Here is a 15,701-nt window from a genome sequence, read left to right on the forward strand (position 1 = left end):
TAGATCAAACACATCTAGAAGCTAAACAGCTTCTCTTCAAAGGCCACAGGAATTCCATGACAAATTGAGGTTTCACATCTTAACAGAAATCCTGCATGGTTAATCAGTCACACCAATTGCTTGTTGCTTTAAAATTTCTTTTATCTAGTGTGAGGAATGTCTTCTGCCTCCATTTGCACACTTGGCATGTGATAAGCAGTCCTTTTGCATATGTTGCCAAGCTCCCTCTACTTGAAGGGTTTTGCCTAAGTGCTTTGTGTGTTTTACCAGGAGGTGTGAATTGCAGTAATCCTTGTAATGGGTGTTTGCTTCAGTGAAACTTACATCCTACTATCTGTTTTCATGCTTTTCTATGAACAAGCAACTACTAATTTTAAAGGAAAATTATAATTTTTGAAGGCATTTTAAGCAGTATAATATATAAGTAACTCAGTTAAAGAGATATCAATATGGACACCTGTGACCAAGTTCATACATGTACATGCAAAAACAACTCATAGTAACTCCCTCTTTGCCAGGTACAACTACCACACACTGGTTCCAGTAGTTTGAAATTTTATTGCACAAAATGAGGACCACCCCTTTTCTTGACCTTTGATCACAAAGAAGGTAACATGTTGCTTACATAACAGGTTAATAGAACATTTTCCCTATGTTTATGGGTTTATGCTAGTGGCTAAGGAGTCTCTGTAGTCATTCCTTAAAATTCGGATACAATTTACCGCCTCTTCGTTTCCTCATTGACCCCTTCCTTCCCATTCAGACTTCCTTATAGGGTTGGTGATCTCACCTTTACTTATTCTTACTGCACTTTATAATAATTTTCTGTTTGTGTCTGTTTCTACTTTACATTAAGTTCCCTACAGGCAAGAAGTAGTTCTTGACTTTTTATTTTTATCATGATGTCTGGCATTGTGCTGAACGAATGACTTCTAACTTAGTAACGTTTGTAGCAGTACCATCTGAAGACTTGCAGAGTCCAGACTCTATGTCAATAAATTTAAAACAAAACACATCTTTCTTGCTATAAAATGAAAATCTGAGGGTGCCTGGGTAGATCAGTTGGTTTAGCATCTGCTTCTGCTCAGGTCATGATCTCAGGGTTCTGGGACTGAGTCCTGCATTGGGCTCCCTGCTCAGTGGAGAGCCAGCTTCTCCCTCTCACCCCACTCGTCCTGTCTCTCTCTCTCAAATAAATAAATCTTTAAAAAAAAATCTATTTGCTGCTTATGACGAATTTGCTTCTGCTAGGAACTACCACTTTTCCATTTATCTAAGCTAAAAAGTTTTAGTTAACCTTGACTAGTTCTTTGGTCCTTTATCAAAAAATTGATTTTAAAATATCAATACCGATTTTAACATACTTATTTTTTAATCCGTTGTGATAATTGTGTTTACATATACGCATACATGTGTGAGTTACTGCTGACATCACAATATTCAAGAATATTTTGGAATAACCTCTCATTCTCTGCCTTAACACCTATTTCCTTTTGCTTATTTCCTTTTTATATTTTATTTCCTTTTATAGTTGCATGGCATAATCACAACATAACCATCTTGGATTCTTCTGCACATCTTCCCCTTTTATATTTAAATGAAGGCTTACAGTGAAGTCTCTCTTGGCTTCCTTGAGGGTCCCACACTGCCCACCGTGTTTCACAAACACGGCATCAGTATTTTCAGAGGCTGGCTTTGTGTCTTTGAAGACTGACTTTTGTAGGTAGACCCACCCCCAACCCCCAATGCTTTCCTGGATATGCCCCCCTCAGCTCTGCTGTATGGTGTGTTTCTTTGAGGCACAACTGAGGACTTTCCTGGACCTTTGTCTTCTTCCCCCACTCAACTTTTTTGGGATAATTTCAAACCTACAGAAAAGTTGAAAGAACAGAAGAATGAACACCCCTGTATGCTTTACCACTATACACCAACTGTTAACCATTTTGCCACTTGCATTGTCTTGCTCTTGCAGGCACACGCTCCCTTCATTTATTCATATATCTGCCTTAACTGTTGGGCTCAACCATCTGAACGTAAACTTCATCTGTAAATACAACAGCATGTATCTCCTAGGGATAAGGATGTCTTCTTACAAAGCCAGACTATATGACCCTTAGGAAATTTAACGTCACTACAGTATTACCTGGTAATTTGTTAATATTCATATCTCAGCTTGTCCAGTAAAATTTAAAAGCCTTTTTTGTTTGTTCAGGATCCAGTCAAGGATCACATATTGCATTTGCTTTTCAATCTCTCTGGGGTCCTTTCATCTAGCAGAATACTTTCCTTTTTCTCTCATATAGATTTATGTATTTGAAGAGCCCAAGCCAGTTGTTTCGTTAAACGTCCAAAAATTTATATTTGTCTTGTTATTCATATTCAGGTTAAACATATCCACAGTATGTAAATAATGCGTCTTTGTCAGCACATCTTATCAGGCGGTCCCTGTTCTTTTTGAACATTGAAAGACCCTTAAAGATGACTCCTGTGTCCTTTTGCCACGCCATTAGTCTGTCATAGCTTCTTTGTTTTGTGGTACAAAAGATGTTTTGGGTTACTTTGGGTTATATTTCATGCCCACACCCAGGATCAGCTATTTCTTCAAGAAGTCTAACTTCCTTATACTGGGAAATGTTAGAGAACGTAATTTAAGCTTATGGGGTGCCTCTTGTTACTGGAATGGTCATTGTTTCTAGCCCATGGAAGAGTTAGGAAATTTTTTTAAAGAAAAATATACTTTAAATTCATTTTACAATTCAAATTTAAGACTCATGGTTTCTGTGTACTTGATTTTATATTTTGATATGATGACAATACTGATTCCTAATTTATATGAACATAATTATTTATTTACTTTTTCCTACTATATTAATTTCAAAATAACAGTGTATTATTACTAAAATATAACTTAAAATAGCTTAGGGTTTCTAATTATTTTATCTTGAGAATATATGCCAGAGTCAAATTACTGTGCTTAAAGTTCATCTCAATTCTGTTCACTTCCTCTTTCAGTTAACCAGTTTTATTAGTTTTTGAATTATGTATTTTTTAAATATAAGTAAACTCAAATAATTTGTCCCCCTCTTCTGGATAAAAGGCAACATGCTATACCCTATTCTGCACTTTCCTTTTTTCACTTGACAGCGAAATTTCTAGATATCCTGGTAGTCACTACCTAGCGGTACATAGAGATCCTTCTGATTCTTTTACAGCTCTATGGTACCTCTTCGTGTAACTGTTAGACATTTAGATGGCTTTGTCTTTTGCATTACTGTATGATAATCTTTATTTAAAAAAATGATCTCTAAGTATATATTCCCAGAGAATTGCAAACAGGACTCAGATACTTGTGTGCCAATCAATGTTTGCAGCAGCATTATTTAGAGTACTCAAAACATAGACAGAACCCAAGTATCCACATGGATGAATGGATAAACAAAAAGTAGTGTAGACATACAGTGGGATACTATGCAGCCATAAAAAAGGAATGAAGTTCTGATAACATACAACCTGGATGAACCCTAGAAAATATGCTAAGGAAAATGAAGACAGACACAAAGGGCAAATATTCTATGATTCTACTTGTAAGAACGATGTATGGTAGGCAGATTCATTGACAGAAAGTAGATTAGAGTTTCCAGAGATGGGGGATAAGGGGATAATGGATAGTTATTGCTTAAACGGGTAGAAAATTTGTTTGGGGTGATGAAAATTTTTGGAAATAATGGTGATGGTTGCATAATACTATGGATATAATTAACGCCACTGAATTGTACACTTAAAGTAGAAATTTGGAGACTCCAAAGCAGTTGAGTTCCAGGAGCATTAACAAGAACTCCAGAAAGGTGATTCTGGCCTGAAATGGGTCTCTAAGCTTAAACATTAAAAGGGTCCTTGAAACATCTAAATGTTTTGACCCCAAAATAACATGATAAACATTTTAAACTGGAATTTAACAATTACTCTTCCCTATCTTTTTCTAACATTGTTACATTTTCCTGTATCATACTTGTCAGCAAAACTATGAAGTTAACATAGCTGATCATCTTTAGTATTTTACAAAGGGAAGAATAGGCTTAGAAAAGATGCTTCCTAAGGTCATACAGCTAAAAGGGACATGGGAGCTCTCTTGGGTCCCAGTACAGTTCTTACTGAATCATGACTCGTTAATTATATAATTATTTAATGAGCATCTCCTGTGTGCTAGGCACCAGGAATATAATCATGAACACAGCAAATTCCATGTCCTTTCTCAGTGTATAGTTTAGAAGAGAGCCCCACAATTACCACACAGTATAACTAGGTGGGTTAGAGGTCAAAGGACTATAGGAACATGTTAGAGGGGCCATTTGAAACAATAGATAGCATTCAGAAACACCTGCTATCTGGTTCAGTTTATACTTCTATATCTGTGTAAGTAAAACTTGAACTTTTTATCTACTTTGGAAACCTGCTATTTTTCAAAGACCTCAGCCCTTCACAGCCTCAAACCAGCCACTTCCAGCTGGTATTTGCAAACCTAACCAGCTCTGGAAAGAACTTATGTTCCCCAGCTTTGAAAACAGATCTGCCAGTCTTCCTTCATGGGCCTACCGAAGTGCAGGACATGACAAAGTTCCTGATGCAAGGTAGAAGCCGAAGAAATGTCTGATCATTAAGTGTCACAGCCCCCCCCAAAGCAGCCCTCCTCCTGAACTGAAGCAGCTTGGCTTCTGCTGCGTTACTTAACCCACATATGGACTTCCTGGGATTTCCATGGCCTGGGCATTGGCACTTTTAGTTCCTTATCCTTTACTAACTGAACACGAACATACTCTGGAAAAATAGGTAAAGTTTTAATTTTTGCCCTAAAACACGGTATCTCAAACTTCCATATCTAGAAATGTTATGAGGAGCACGCATCATCCTCTGGTAATGTTTTTTGAAGGGTGACACTGAAGCTACGGAAATATATAATTAGGTATGTTAGCAGTATTTTGTAAAGTTATGGTTTTAGTTTTATAGCATCTTTTGGTATCATTCTTCAAGGGCAATTAAATATTTGTTACTTGATCTTAACTTTCAGGTAAAGAAGACACTCCCTCATTACTCGGTCTCTGTGGCTCTCTAACATCAGTGGCGAGTTACAAATCTCTAACAAGTCTCAAATCTAATGACTACCTTGCAAGTCCCACAACAGAGATGACGAGTCCAGGCCTAACTCCATCCTGAAAAATTTTATGTCAAAGCCAGAAGTTTTTATGTTGCAAATGTTCTATTTACATAAGTTTGACTGCTGGGAAAACCTTTGGGATTTTATATTGTTCGGGCACATGTCTGGAATTCTATTGCTTCAATTAGAGAATTCAGTCCACTCCATGTGCCCTTCTGAGTGAAAATGATCCTGCCATTTTAAGATTCTTATATTTGTCACTGAGGAAGTTTAAAAATAAATAGGCTTAAAAAACTTTCAAATATCCTCTAAATTAATAGTCCATTGCAAATTGTGATGTATATTTATTATTCAGCTGATTTTCATGTATTTAAATGTACCATAATTGCCAGAGGCTGAATTCAAGGTTTTATTCCAGAGACATAAGCTAAGTATTTTCTTTTACTCTTTTATTCAGTGATTATTTTCTAAAAATGACAATTTCATTTTTCATTCATTTCTTCCTAGGTTCTGATGTTTAAATGCCTTGTTTTTCACAGAAGGAGGCGGTTCTCAGCTGGTTTCATAGTGGCTTACTCAGTTTTTCTTTAACAGTTATCATTTGGTACAACATTCCATTAACATTTTATAAATTTTGTAGGAATATGTCTTTAGGCCATTACTAAATTTGTCAGGGTCATAGGGAAAGTATTTTACACCATTTTGGTAAAATGAATAAATTGTTTTCCCAGGATTTTCTTTTATTTTATTTAAAATTTATTTTAAAATATCAAATATTCCTCAGTAGTTGGAAACATTTAAAAATGCAGAAGAGATATTGAAAAGTATTTTATTAGGAAAGATTCTGAGTTCATTTAAGGATTTGAGAACCTTCAAATAAGGATCAGTAGAGTCTCACCATACTCAACAATATGTCTGACATAGTGCTATTCTGTTCTCCCTTGTGTGCAACAATGAATCTTGCCACAGTAAGGTTAAAAACTGATGTTAATGTTTGAAATCCCTACACTTCTACAGGTAAAAAAAATTAGTTTTCTTTTCTAAAAAGTTATGCGCTATAAAATCTTTTTGCAGCTTTTGGAACTATGTATTTCATCCATCAAAATCCCACCATATTGAAAGAGAAAATGTATGAATTATATTTTCTACATTAAGTGCTATGAGGAAAACATGATCAGTTGTGCCAAAGAAGTTTTATACATTGTTTACACGAAGAGGACACAATACTTAATGGGGACTTCATATACTATTTTTGTTTATTAATAAAACATTACATTCAAACTCAGTAGCTTGGACATGTAGGAACAGTGTTCCCCCTACAACAATTTATTTTATTCAGAGGAGGCAAGAGCGCTGAACTTAATACATCATTCTTTGTATTGGAAATGTAGGAGTGTGGTGGTTCTCTGCAATATAGAGCTTTATTCTCATAATTTGGAATTTAAGATAATAATAAGGCCAGTCTTATATGAAAGACAGTTCAAACGAAGTCATTTCAGGGACAAAGGAGGCCTGGAAGCCATTAAAATAAGTTATCCTAAATGTACAGAACATACTCAGAGCTTTATTCCTTTAGCTTAAGGCTTTAGTACTTGTAAAAATGCAAATATTCTTGCAAAATGGTACCTTTAACCATTTACTGGTACCTACTCTTAATTCTATATACCTTATTATGAGTGAGGTATCTGAAGCAATTTTTAATAAGCATGGGGATGAAAGGAAGATACAAAATGAGGACAGTGGAAACGTTGGGAGCAGGCAGTAGGAAATGGCTAAGGAGGAGAACCTGAAAATTTTTAGGTTGGCCTTAAGCACTATTGCTGCTTTCCCAAAAACTGATCAGAATGTTTAAAATGTGTTATCATTTATGGTCTACTCTCAACTGACATTTATTATTCCTCAGTAGTTTAAAAAAAATCATTGTTAATTTTTTTTCCGTACATTTTTATAATACAGGAAGGAAATTCAAGATTCCATAATTGGTAACATTTTCCAGATTTGTCTAATGCATACAGTAACTTGTGCATCTTAACATGCTGCTAAATGCAGATTTAAACATGACATCTGAGGATCATGACTTTTCCTCCTTTCTTGGAGCTCTTGGTATAAAATTCATCTGCTAATGTGAATTCAGGTTTCTATACAGTTCATTTCACACTAGTTGTACATGTAGTTAATGTTTGCATGAGGAAACAATGTATGTCTCAATCTTTAATTTTAGGTGGTAGTGTTTACTGCTTACACACCCTACCCAAAACAGAATGCTAAATTATATGCTAATAATTCCATGTGTATTTTGTTGCCTTGATGTACTATACTTGTTGCATGTATATTAAAAGTTTTGTACCATGCATTAGTGGTTATATTTTTTTCTTCAAGACAAGTTACTGGATTCAAGTTATACACTGAACTTTTTGTTTAAGCAAATATGGTAAATGTATATTAAACACCTAAAAAACTAATATGACAAGAGGTTTTGGAGAAATCTTTATTTCAACTCAAATACCTTTTATTTAAAAAAAATAACATGATCTGCTTTACAATACACAGTGTCTGTTGAAGTGGTACAATAGTGATTTTGGTAGTTACTAACCTAATTATATAAAAGCCATGTTTTTTTTCCTCACCTATAAAATGGAAACATCATCATCTTCTCAGAACCTATGATGGCATCAAGATGATGTCAGCATTAAATGAAATTATGTAAACTAAGTTTTTATTTAAGTCATCTTTATTAGATTTACACACAGGTTTTCAAGTTGTTAAATGTGTGTCTCAAATTTACAACTTAGGGAAATTCTTTGTCAAAGTTCCTATTCTTAGGTAAAATCTCCAGTTTTGATAACAGACACATTGGATAACCTCTGAATGTCACACAACTGCTTTGAACATCAGGGCTCTTAAGTATTGTTTAACTGGTTCCCTTTGTTCTTCCGGAAGCAAAGCAGCTTCTATTTAGTTTGATAAGAAGGAGCAGATAAAAATCACATCAATGTCATTATGGTCCCTTTTCAAAGTCTATTCTGGTCCAAACCAATCCTTGTAAGTCCCCATTTTCTATAGTGTCCAACTGAAACCAAAGTTTCACTACCTAAGACTCGGCCTTACTACAGGTGACACATTCTGGCGTGTGCTGTGCTAAACTATGCTACCTCTCTTTTCTTTTCAGCTAAAGTAATAATTGCTGGTCTTGGGGGGAAAAAAAAAACCCAAACCCAACTCTATAATTATTAGACCTGTGCCAAAAATACTTGGTTTCCAGTTGCCTTCCTGTTTTTCCTTCCCTGGGACTAAATTCCATTGTCTGATGATTGAGACTCCCACCTCCAGGTATGTTTGTCTTAATCTTAGAAGCATTTCCTGACTCTCCCTCTCTGCCTGCCCCCAAGCTCAGTGGAGAATTCCTCAGACCTCTGCCAATCACAGCTGCCATCTCCTTGTAGCCAGTGACAGTATGTGAAGCACTTCTCTCAAGTGCTGCTCAAACTGCCTACCACATAAAAGACCTGAGTAAATGTTGAATGATAGGTTAAAATTTATTTAAAAAGTTCATTTTGGAAAAAAATTAAAACCTGATACACTCAACTTTCCCATATCCCTGGAATTCATGCTCCAGAAACAGGGAAGAATTTAAAGGAGTCATGTGGTTAAATAAGCATAGTGAATAGTTTCCTAAAAATAAAAGAAAAATTTAACTTCATATCTACTTTTTCAAAAAGTCAAATATGTATTATATGGAAGGTGGCAAACATGTAGTAATTTAATTTCTTTTTAAAAAATGTACACACACATAAGGAAATAAATGTATTTTCACACAGACTGAAACTTTGCTTTCAGAAACATTACCAAGAATGTAATTTCTAGCCCAAGTGCTTTTCAGTTGCTACTTTTTTTTGTTTAAATTTAATGCTTCTTTACCACTTAAGTATAAAGAAAGCTTTAGTTCACCCTTTTCATCCAGATACATAGCTGTAATATGTACTAGAAAAGCTACTAGGGAATTAGATTTATTTTAGGCATAAATGGTAAGAATTTTCTGTAAGCGCAGTCTGTTTTGGGGGAGGGCGGGCAGTGGGGATTTCCCTACTGGTTTTTCTATTAAGTTGAAATATGTGACTGCTTCTTAATAATTATAAATTCAAATTTTTCTCTTTTCTACCAGTTACCAAAAAGAAGCATAACAGAACAAAGGTAAATTTAAATTTAATACTGCTAAACAGCAGTATTCAAGATAAACTTTCTTATATAATGAAGTATAGCATTAACAATGATTTTATATGAAAATATTTAGCTTGAAGCAGTGATAATTTTAAGAAAGCATAAAATAGTTTAATGAAAGTATAAGTTAAAATCATAAACATTTATGATTTTATAGATACGTATGTTGCAAATTTGAGATAAATCAACATAGGATAAAAAAAAGATTACATACAAACCCTACATATAGTTTATTTCTGATGAAACATGAACTCTCTTCTACTAATATACAAAATACATAATTCTTCTACCAATACTAGAGGTCTGTCCACCTAACTAAATTACTCTATTTTAGGGGAAAAAAAATACTTCACATTTTCATAGCATACACATAGACTGTAATAAAGTGCTTTTTCTTATAGCATATAGATCCTGAGAAAATAAATCAAAAAAATAAAGAACATTATCTTTGTCCTGCCATCATAGCCTTGTTTCATTCCTACAGCCATAAGCTACATTACTGAGGCATTAACCTGTAGTGACTAAAAGCGATTTCTTCAAGGAAACGGCTGCCTCTTTAGTCTCTTGATGTAGCGTACTAACATGAGATGTGTAAAATCAAGGGACATTTTGGAAATATTTTGTGGCTTATATTGCATTAATCTCAGTGTTGTTAGAAGCAGACAATACTAGTGACCTCAAGAGCTCCACAAACAGTGATACCTGAATTCCAAGATGGCTGAAACCAGAGGCCCTTCGCAGGCTGAAACATTACCTTTACTACTCTAAATATAATGTGGTTTTTCTCCATTGCACACCCAAGATTCACTTGCCAAACATTTAATACAATCAGTAAAGACTCCTTCTCTCTTGCAGAAATAGTAGATAATACAGAGTCTTTAGTCATCAAAAATATCTTTATCACATAAACAGTTATATTCTGGCTCATAAAGATAAAATAGCCATACCTTTGGGCGAAGAAATCCTAATACTGGTGAAGTCTTAAAACAGCAATAGGAGGTGTAAAAAAACAAAAACACAAAAACAAAACAAAAAACTAGTGCAGTTGAATTAAAGTATCTAATACGTAATTAGGTAAATGCAAATAATGTTATTTAAAGACTGCCATCTATTAACTACTTTGTTGGAAAATTTAGATATCTATGTGCATGATTTATGTATGAAAGGCATTTTTCTTCTAGACTCTGCACATCATTCAGCACACAATTCAAAATGTTCTGATATATTTGACACATTCCCAACGACATTATACTGAAATCTATAATATCAAACTCTCGGAGATTATCACTTTCAGTGCTAAGAAATAATTTTTCTTTTCTTTACAGGAACATTTAATGGTTGTGATTTCTGGAATATCTTTTTCAATATCTCAAAAATCAGAGTAACAAAATTTAAAATTAGGGTTATCATTCAGAGGCAAAGTAGAAATTACTGCTCATTTAAATTATAAGACAGAAATATATAAAATCATTTTAAGATAATGGTGAAAGAGTTCTTGCCTAAGAGTCTCCATCTTATTATTATTTGGCTTTGGTGGTTGTTTCAAGTTGAAACAGCATCACTAGTATTGCTGTCTTCGAGCATTTTGCTTCTGGAAAAAAGCCTTCCCAAATTCATAGGTACTGATCATAACGGCACAAGCAGGAGCAATTTTAATTAAACGGGGAATGAGGCCTGAAAAGAGAATAGAAAAAAAAATCAGAACAAATTTTACCTTATGTTTAAAAAAAGTAATTTTTAAAAAAGATTTTATTTATTTGACAGAAAGAGCATGCATCAGCAGAGGGAGGAGCAGAGGGAGAGGGAGAAGCAGACTCCCTGCTGGGCAGGGAGCCTGATGCAGGACTCCTCCCGGAACTCTGGCATCATGACCTGAGCCAAAGGCAGATACTTACCTGACAGAGCCACCCAGACGTCCCTAAGATATTTGCTTTAACATCATAAATGTGGTATGTTTTCATAAATGGGGAATGTTTTCAATAATTTCCTGCTTAAAGTTAATTTAGGAAGATGACAGATGTAAAAGTAATTATTTTATTCAACAGTTTGGTAAAGCAAGTATTTTTACCTGTAAATAATCCTGCAAATCCATTCTTAGCAACAATGCTCTTCATGATAGTCCAAGTGGACATAGGCAAAGGCATAGAAACTAAATGTTAAAAACAAAAGAAATGATACATAAATTACCACTTAATAACTTCTAATACACATAAAAATGTTCATGGCCTTTGGATGTGTATAATCATTATAATAACAACAGATCTATTTACCTAAAATTTACCCAAAATCTTACTTTTAACAATTGGATTCATTAAAAAGAAAAATTAGAAAAAGGTCATAACTTTAAGGTGTATAGGACTGGATATAATTGAGGAGGAATATACAGATGGATTCTGTGAATTAAGTTTCTTTTTTTTTTTTTTAAAGATTTTATTTATTTATTTGACAGAGATAGAGACAGCCAGCGAGAGAGGGAACACAAAGGGGGAGTGGGAGAGGAAGAAGCAGGCTCATAGCAGAGGAGCCTGATGTGGGGCTCGATCCCAGAACGCCGGGATCATGCCCCGAGCTGAAGGCAGACGCTTAACCGCTGTGCCATCCAGGCGCCCCGTGAATTAAGTTTCTTAAGCTTGGTGGTGGGTAGTATCCTTTATACATATTTCCATGCCTTAAACATCTTTCATAATGAAAAATTTAAAGGATGTGTAGAAATATTCGTGGGGTTCCCAAAACCAAACAGAAGCCCTGATAACCATTTTTCATTATATTTTTACTGCACACGTTTAAAAAATTTTTTTCTAAGAAGTTCTGAAAAGAACAGCTCATTCTTCCTAGGGAGGTCTGCCTTTATTAAAACCTTTCTGAACAGATGTGCCAATCTCTCTCTTTTTTTTTTAAACATTATTTATTAGCGAGAGAACATGAGCAGGGGGAGCAGCAGGCAGAGGGAGAAACACGCTTCCCACTGAGCAGGGAGCCTGATGTGGGGCTTGATCCCAGGACCCTGGGATCATGACCCAAGCCAAAGGGAGTTGTTTAACCTACTGAGCCACCCAGGCGTCCCTGGATGTACCAGTCTTGATATAAATTATATCAATCTTGTCTCCTCCAAAGGGCAGATACAGCCTTTTTTAAAAACAAAATTCTGCATTTTTATAAAATTTGATAAAAAAATAGTATTTCAAACTGTACAGTCACTAGAAGTACACAGTTATAAAAAAATGCACACACTTTATTTGGCAATGCCAGCCTTTAATTAACAGTAACGTCTCTCTTATTTGCAACCACTCAAATATCTGAAAGTAAGAAACTGAATTATTTTTCAAAAACAACAAAATAGACGTCACTGAGGTTCAAACATACAGCTATGAATGAGCTGTTCATGCACAGAGTTTACTTACCTTCATTTTACACAATGATTCTAAGCAGCTGGCTTAGCCCACAGATTACTAGATGCAGTGAGTAAAAAGAGTCTGCTAAGAAGCAGGCCCACTACCACGTGAACACTGTGACAGCTGACACACTGAAGTTGTCAGAGTCGTGGTTTGAGGTCAGTGGATGAGGGGCAAACACTACTGCAGTATCCTCATTAGCTGCTCAGAGCTGCACGGTAAGACTATGATCGTCACCGTGAACGTGGATGACAACTCAAGTCATTCAGGAAGATTAAAGTGTGTATTATTAAGCATGCCCAGGGGAAAAAAGGAAAAGGTTGGAGAAAGAGAGCTTTCAAAAATGGCTTTTTAGAATTTTACCACTTAAAGGAATGGGCTCATTATCTCAAATCTCATTTATAGAAATACCAGATTCTCTATGAAGATAAATGAGGCTTTGTGATTTATTTAGGAAGCTGTATGATCAATATAAATACTCTAAATATAAAGATAATAACTATAGCAATCCAACAGGAAGGACACATTTTTGAAATCAAGAACAAAGTACTTATGAATGAAATTTAACTTTTTTTTTTTTTTTTTAAAGATTTTATTTATTTACTTGACAGAGATAGAGACAGCCAGTGAGAGAGGGAACACAAGCAGGGAGAGTGGGAGAGGAAGAAGCAGGCTCACAGCACAGGAGCCTGATGTGGGGCTCGATCCCATAACGCCGGGATCACGCCCTGGGCCGAAGGCAGATGCTTAACCGCGGTGCCACCCAGGCGCCCCTGAAATTTAACTTTCTAAAGAAAGTCAATGACAAAAATTTTATAAGTTGGCAACTTCTTCATATTTAAATTATTCCATTTAAATTTTGGAAACAGCTACTGAAAGAAAGGAAGCCAAGTAGCCAGATATTTTTGATCTTGTAGAATTCAAGCCCCGAAGTGGTCCCTATTTAAATAGCAGCGTGCAATTAATGCAGAAGAGAATGGACAGAAAGCGTTCTCAACTGAAGGTAAGCAAGCCTCAGTCATGCTCTTATGGAGTCTCTGAAGTATGTCCTGCCCAAAGTTCTAACCCTCTGGAGCTATTCCTACACGTAATAAGCAACTTCTTACATTGTAAGGAAACAGTGTTTGGTTTTTCCATATTTCAAGCATAGACAACAATAAAAGAAACACTCATTTACTGACCATCCACATTTATCAAATCCTAGTAACTGTACCTTTTAGATACAACTGAAGTCCTCAATATATTCCTTCTCAGTATTCTTCTTCCTCCTGAGACGTAACCACTCTCTTGTCTTTTTTCCTTTATCTTTCCCATGCTTGTGTTTAAACTTTCACTACATCTGAACATATCCATAAATAATATATACTCTTGCTTTTCATGCTCTTAAACTTTGTATAAATGCTATTGCGCTGTATATTTGTAACGTGCTTTTAGGATTATATCTATATTGGCAAATATAGCTATATTTGATTTATTTTAATTGCTGTATGGTATTGCATTATATGGATTATCACAGTTTACCCATTTCCTTGCCACAGACTGTTTTAGTGCTTTCTAACTTTTTGGGATTAAGAATCCTTCAGTGGGTATCCTTGTGCGTGTGCAGACATTTCTCTAGAGCACATATCGAAGGTGGAACTGCTTGTTCAAAGAGCCTTTCTTGAGACTGCCAGATTATTTTCCAAACTTAGACTCTCACCTGCCCAGCATGAGCATGCGCACTGCTCCACATTCTCCCCAACAACCCAGTGCATATAAAATGTCCTCTCACTGCCCTTCTGGTTGGCACTGTCCTCATAACTAAGATTGAGCTTTTCTTCACAATTTGTAACATACAACTATTTTTTAATGGTTTTAAAATTTCTGCTGAAGTATTTTTAAATACTGAATATGTTCACAGAAAAAGAAGTTTAACTGTAACTGTCGAAAGCAGGTGGATCTGAGCCAGGTTTAAAAAGCTGAAAGGTGACATTAAATTTTTTAAAATTATAAATGAGGGCCTCATAAGTGAGGAAAAAGTTACCTCTATTATGAAATCTGGCACTCACTACATCCTAATATGCTTCTTTTCCATTACGCTATGAGCTGTTTGAGGACTTGAAGATGGCCTCACTTGTCTGTCTAGACCAGCATGGTGCACTCGAATCAGTAGTCAACTAATGCATGGGAGACATGGTCTAAGCGCAGTTACAGAGATCATATTCTTACAAGGAATTCAGGATCATTCTCTATAGAACACTTCTTATTTTTCTTTTTGCTTAGAGATAATGGATTTGGTGTAGCTGAGCTACAGAGTGGAAGAATCCACTTCTAAAGGGAGCTGATTTGCCTCTTTGGTGGGGATAAATAATATACGATAAAAATAAGAAAAAATATGGGCTGTTTATCACTCAAATCAGAAGTGTAGTTTGCAGAAGTGTATCTTGCTAAATATAACTGGTTCATAGCTGAAGCAGAGTAACAGGTAAAAGTGACCAATGAAAATCATATAAAATTAAGACCTAAGGCTTATTTAAGATTTCTCCTTTGGGGTTTATTGGAGAAACACTAGGAAAAAAACAGTGATAGGTAAGAGCCAAATCTAGTGAAAGAAGATGGCTCCCTGATGCCAGTCTCAAGGAGGATATACAATCACTATCACCTAGGGAACATTTTCAAGATACACAAGTTAGAGCCCCAGATTAGATCTATTAAATGAGAGTCCATTGGGGGTGATGCCCACCTTTAGATGCAATGAAAAAGCACCCCAGGTGACTCCAAAGATTATTTATCCAGGTAAGTGGCTCTCAAACCTTAGTGAGGATCAGAAGCTAACTGTAGAGACTCCCATCTTCTCCCTCACTACCATCATGACCATCGGCTCGTGACCACAGTCATGAATCACACCAAAGAGAATATTCTGACCATATTAAATACTTCATGTAATAGAGGAAATAGGA

At 35.5% G+C, this 15,701-nt stretch overlaps 2 protein-coding genes across 11 annotated transcripts in view; one reads left to right on the plus strand and one right to left on the minus strand.

Moving 5' to 3' along the window:
* The window catches only part of RUNDC3B (RUN domain containing 3B), a 126,503-nt gene extending 120,628 nt beyond the window's left edge, over positions 1–5,875 (plus strand). For all 4 annotated transcript variants that reach the window (XM_034667382.1, XM_034667397.1, XM_034667389.1 and 1 more), the window contains one exon: positions 5,066–5,875. In XM_034667382.1, coding sequence (XP_034523273.1) covers positions 5,066–5,211 — 146 coding nt within the window. In that variant the 3' untranslated portion in view covers positions 5,212–5,875. The remainder of the gene's footprint in view (positions 1–5,065) is intronic.
* The window catches only part of SLC25A40 (solute carrier family 25 member 40), a 69,649-nt gene that overhangs the window by 5,984 nt on the left and 47,964 nt on the right, over positions 1–15,701 (minus strand). For 4 of the 7 annotated variants that reach the window (XM_034667438.1, XM_011236943.3, XM_034667447.1 and 1 more), the window contains 2 exons: positions 11,439–11,519; positions 10,908–11,044 (listed from right to left, as the gene is read on the minus strand). In XM_034667438.1, coding sequence (XP_034523329.1) covers positions 10,932–11,044; positions 11,439–11,519 — 194 coding nt within the window. In that variant the 3' untranslated portion in view covers positions 10,908–10,931. Of the gene's footprint in view, positions 1–7,626; positions 11,045–11,438; positions 11,520–15,701 lie in introns of those variants that run through there. The other 3 variants (XR_004627450.1, XR_004627451.1, XM_011236934.3) reach the window with 2 other exon arrangements.

The sequence above is a fragment of the Ailuropoda melanoleuca genome, chromosome 1, assembly GCF_002007445.2.
Source record: "Ailuropoda melanoleuca isolate Jingjing chromosome 1, ASM200744v2, whole genome shotgun sequence".
Lineage (NCBI taxonomy): Eukaryota > Metazoa > Chordata > Mammalia > Carnivora > Ursidae > Ailuropoda > Ailuropoda melanoleuca.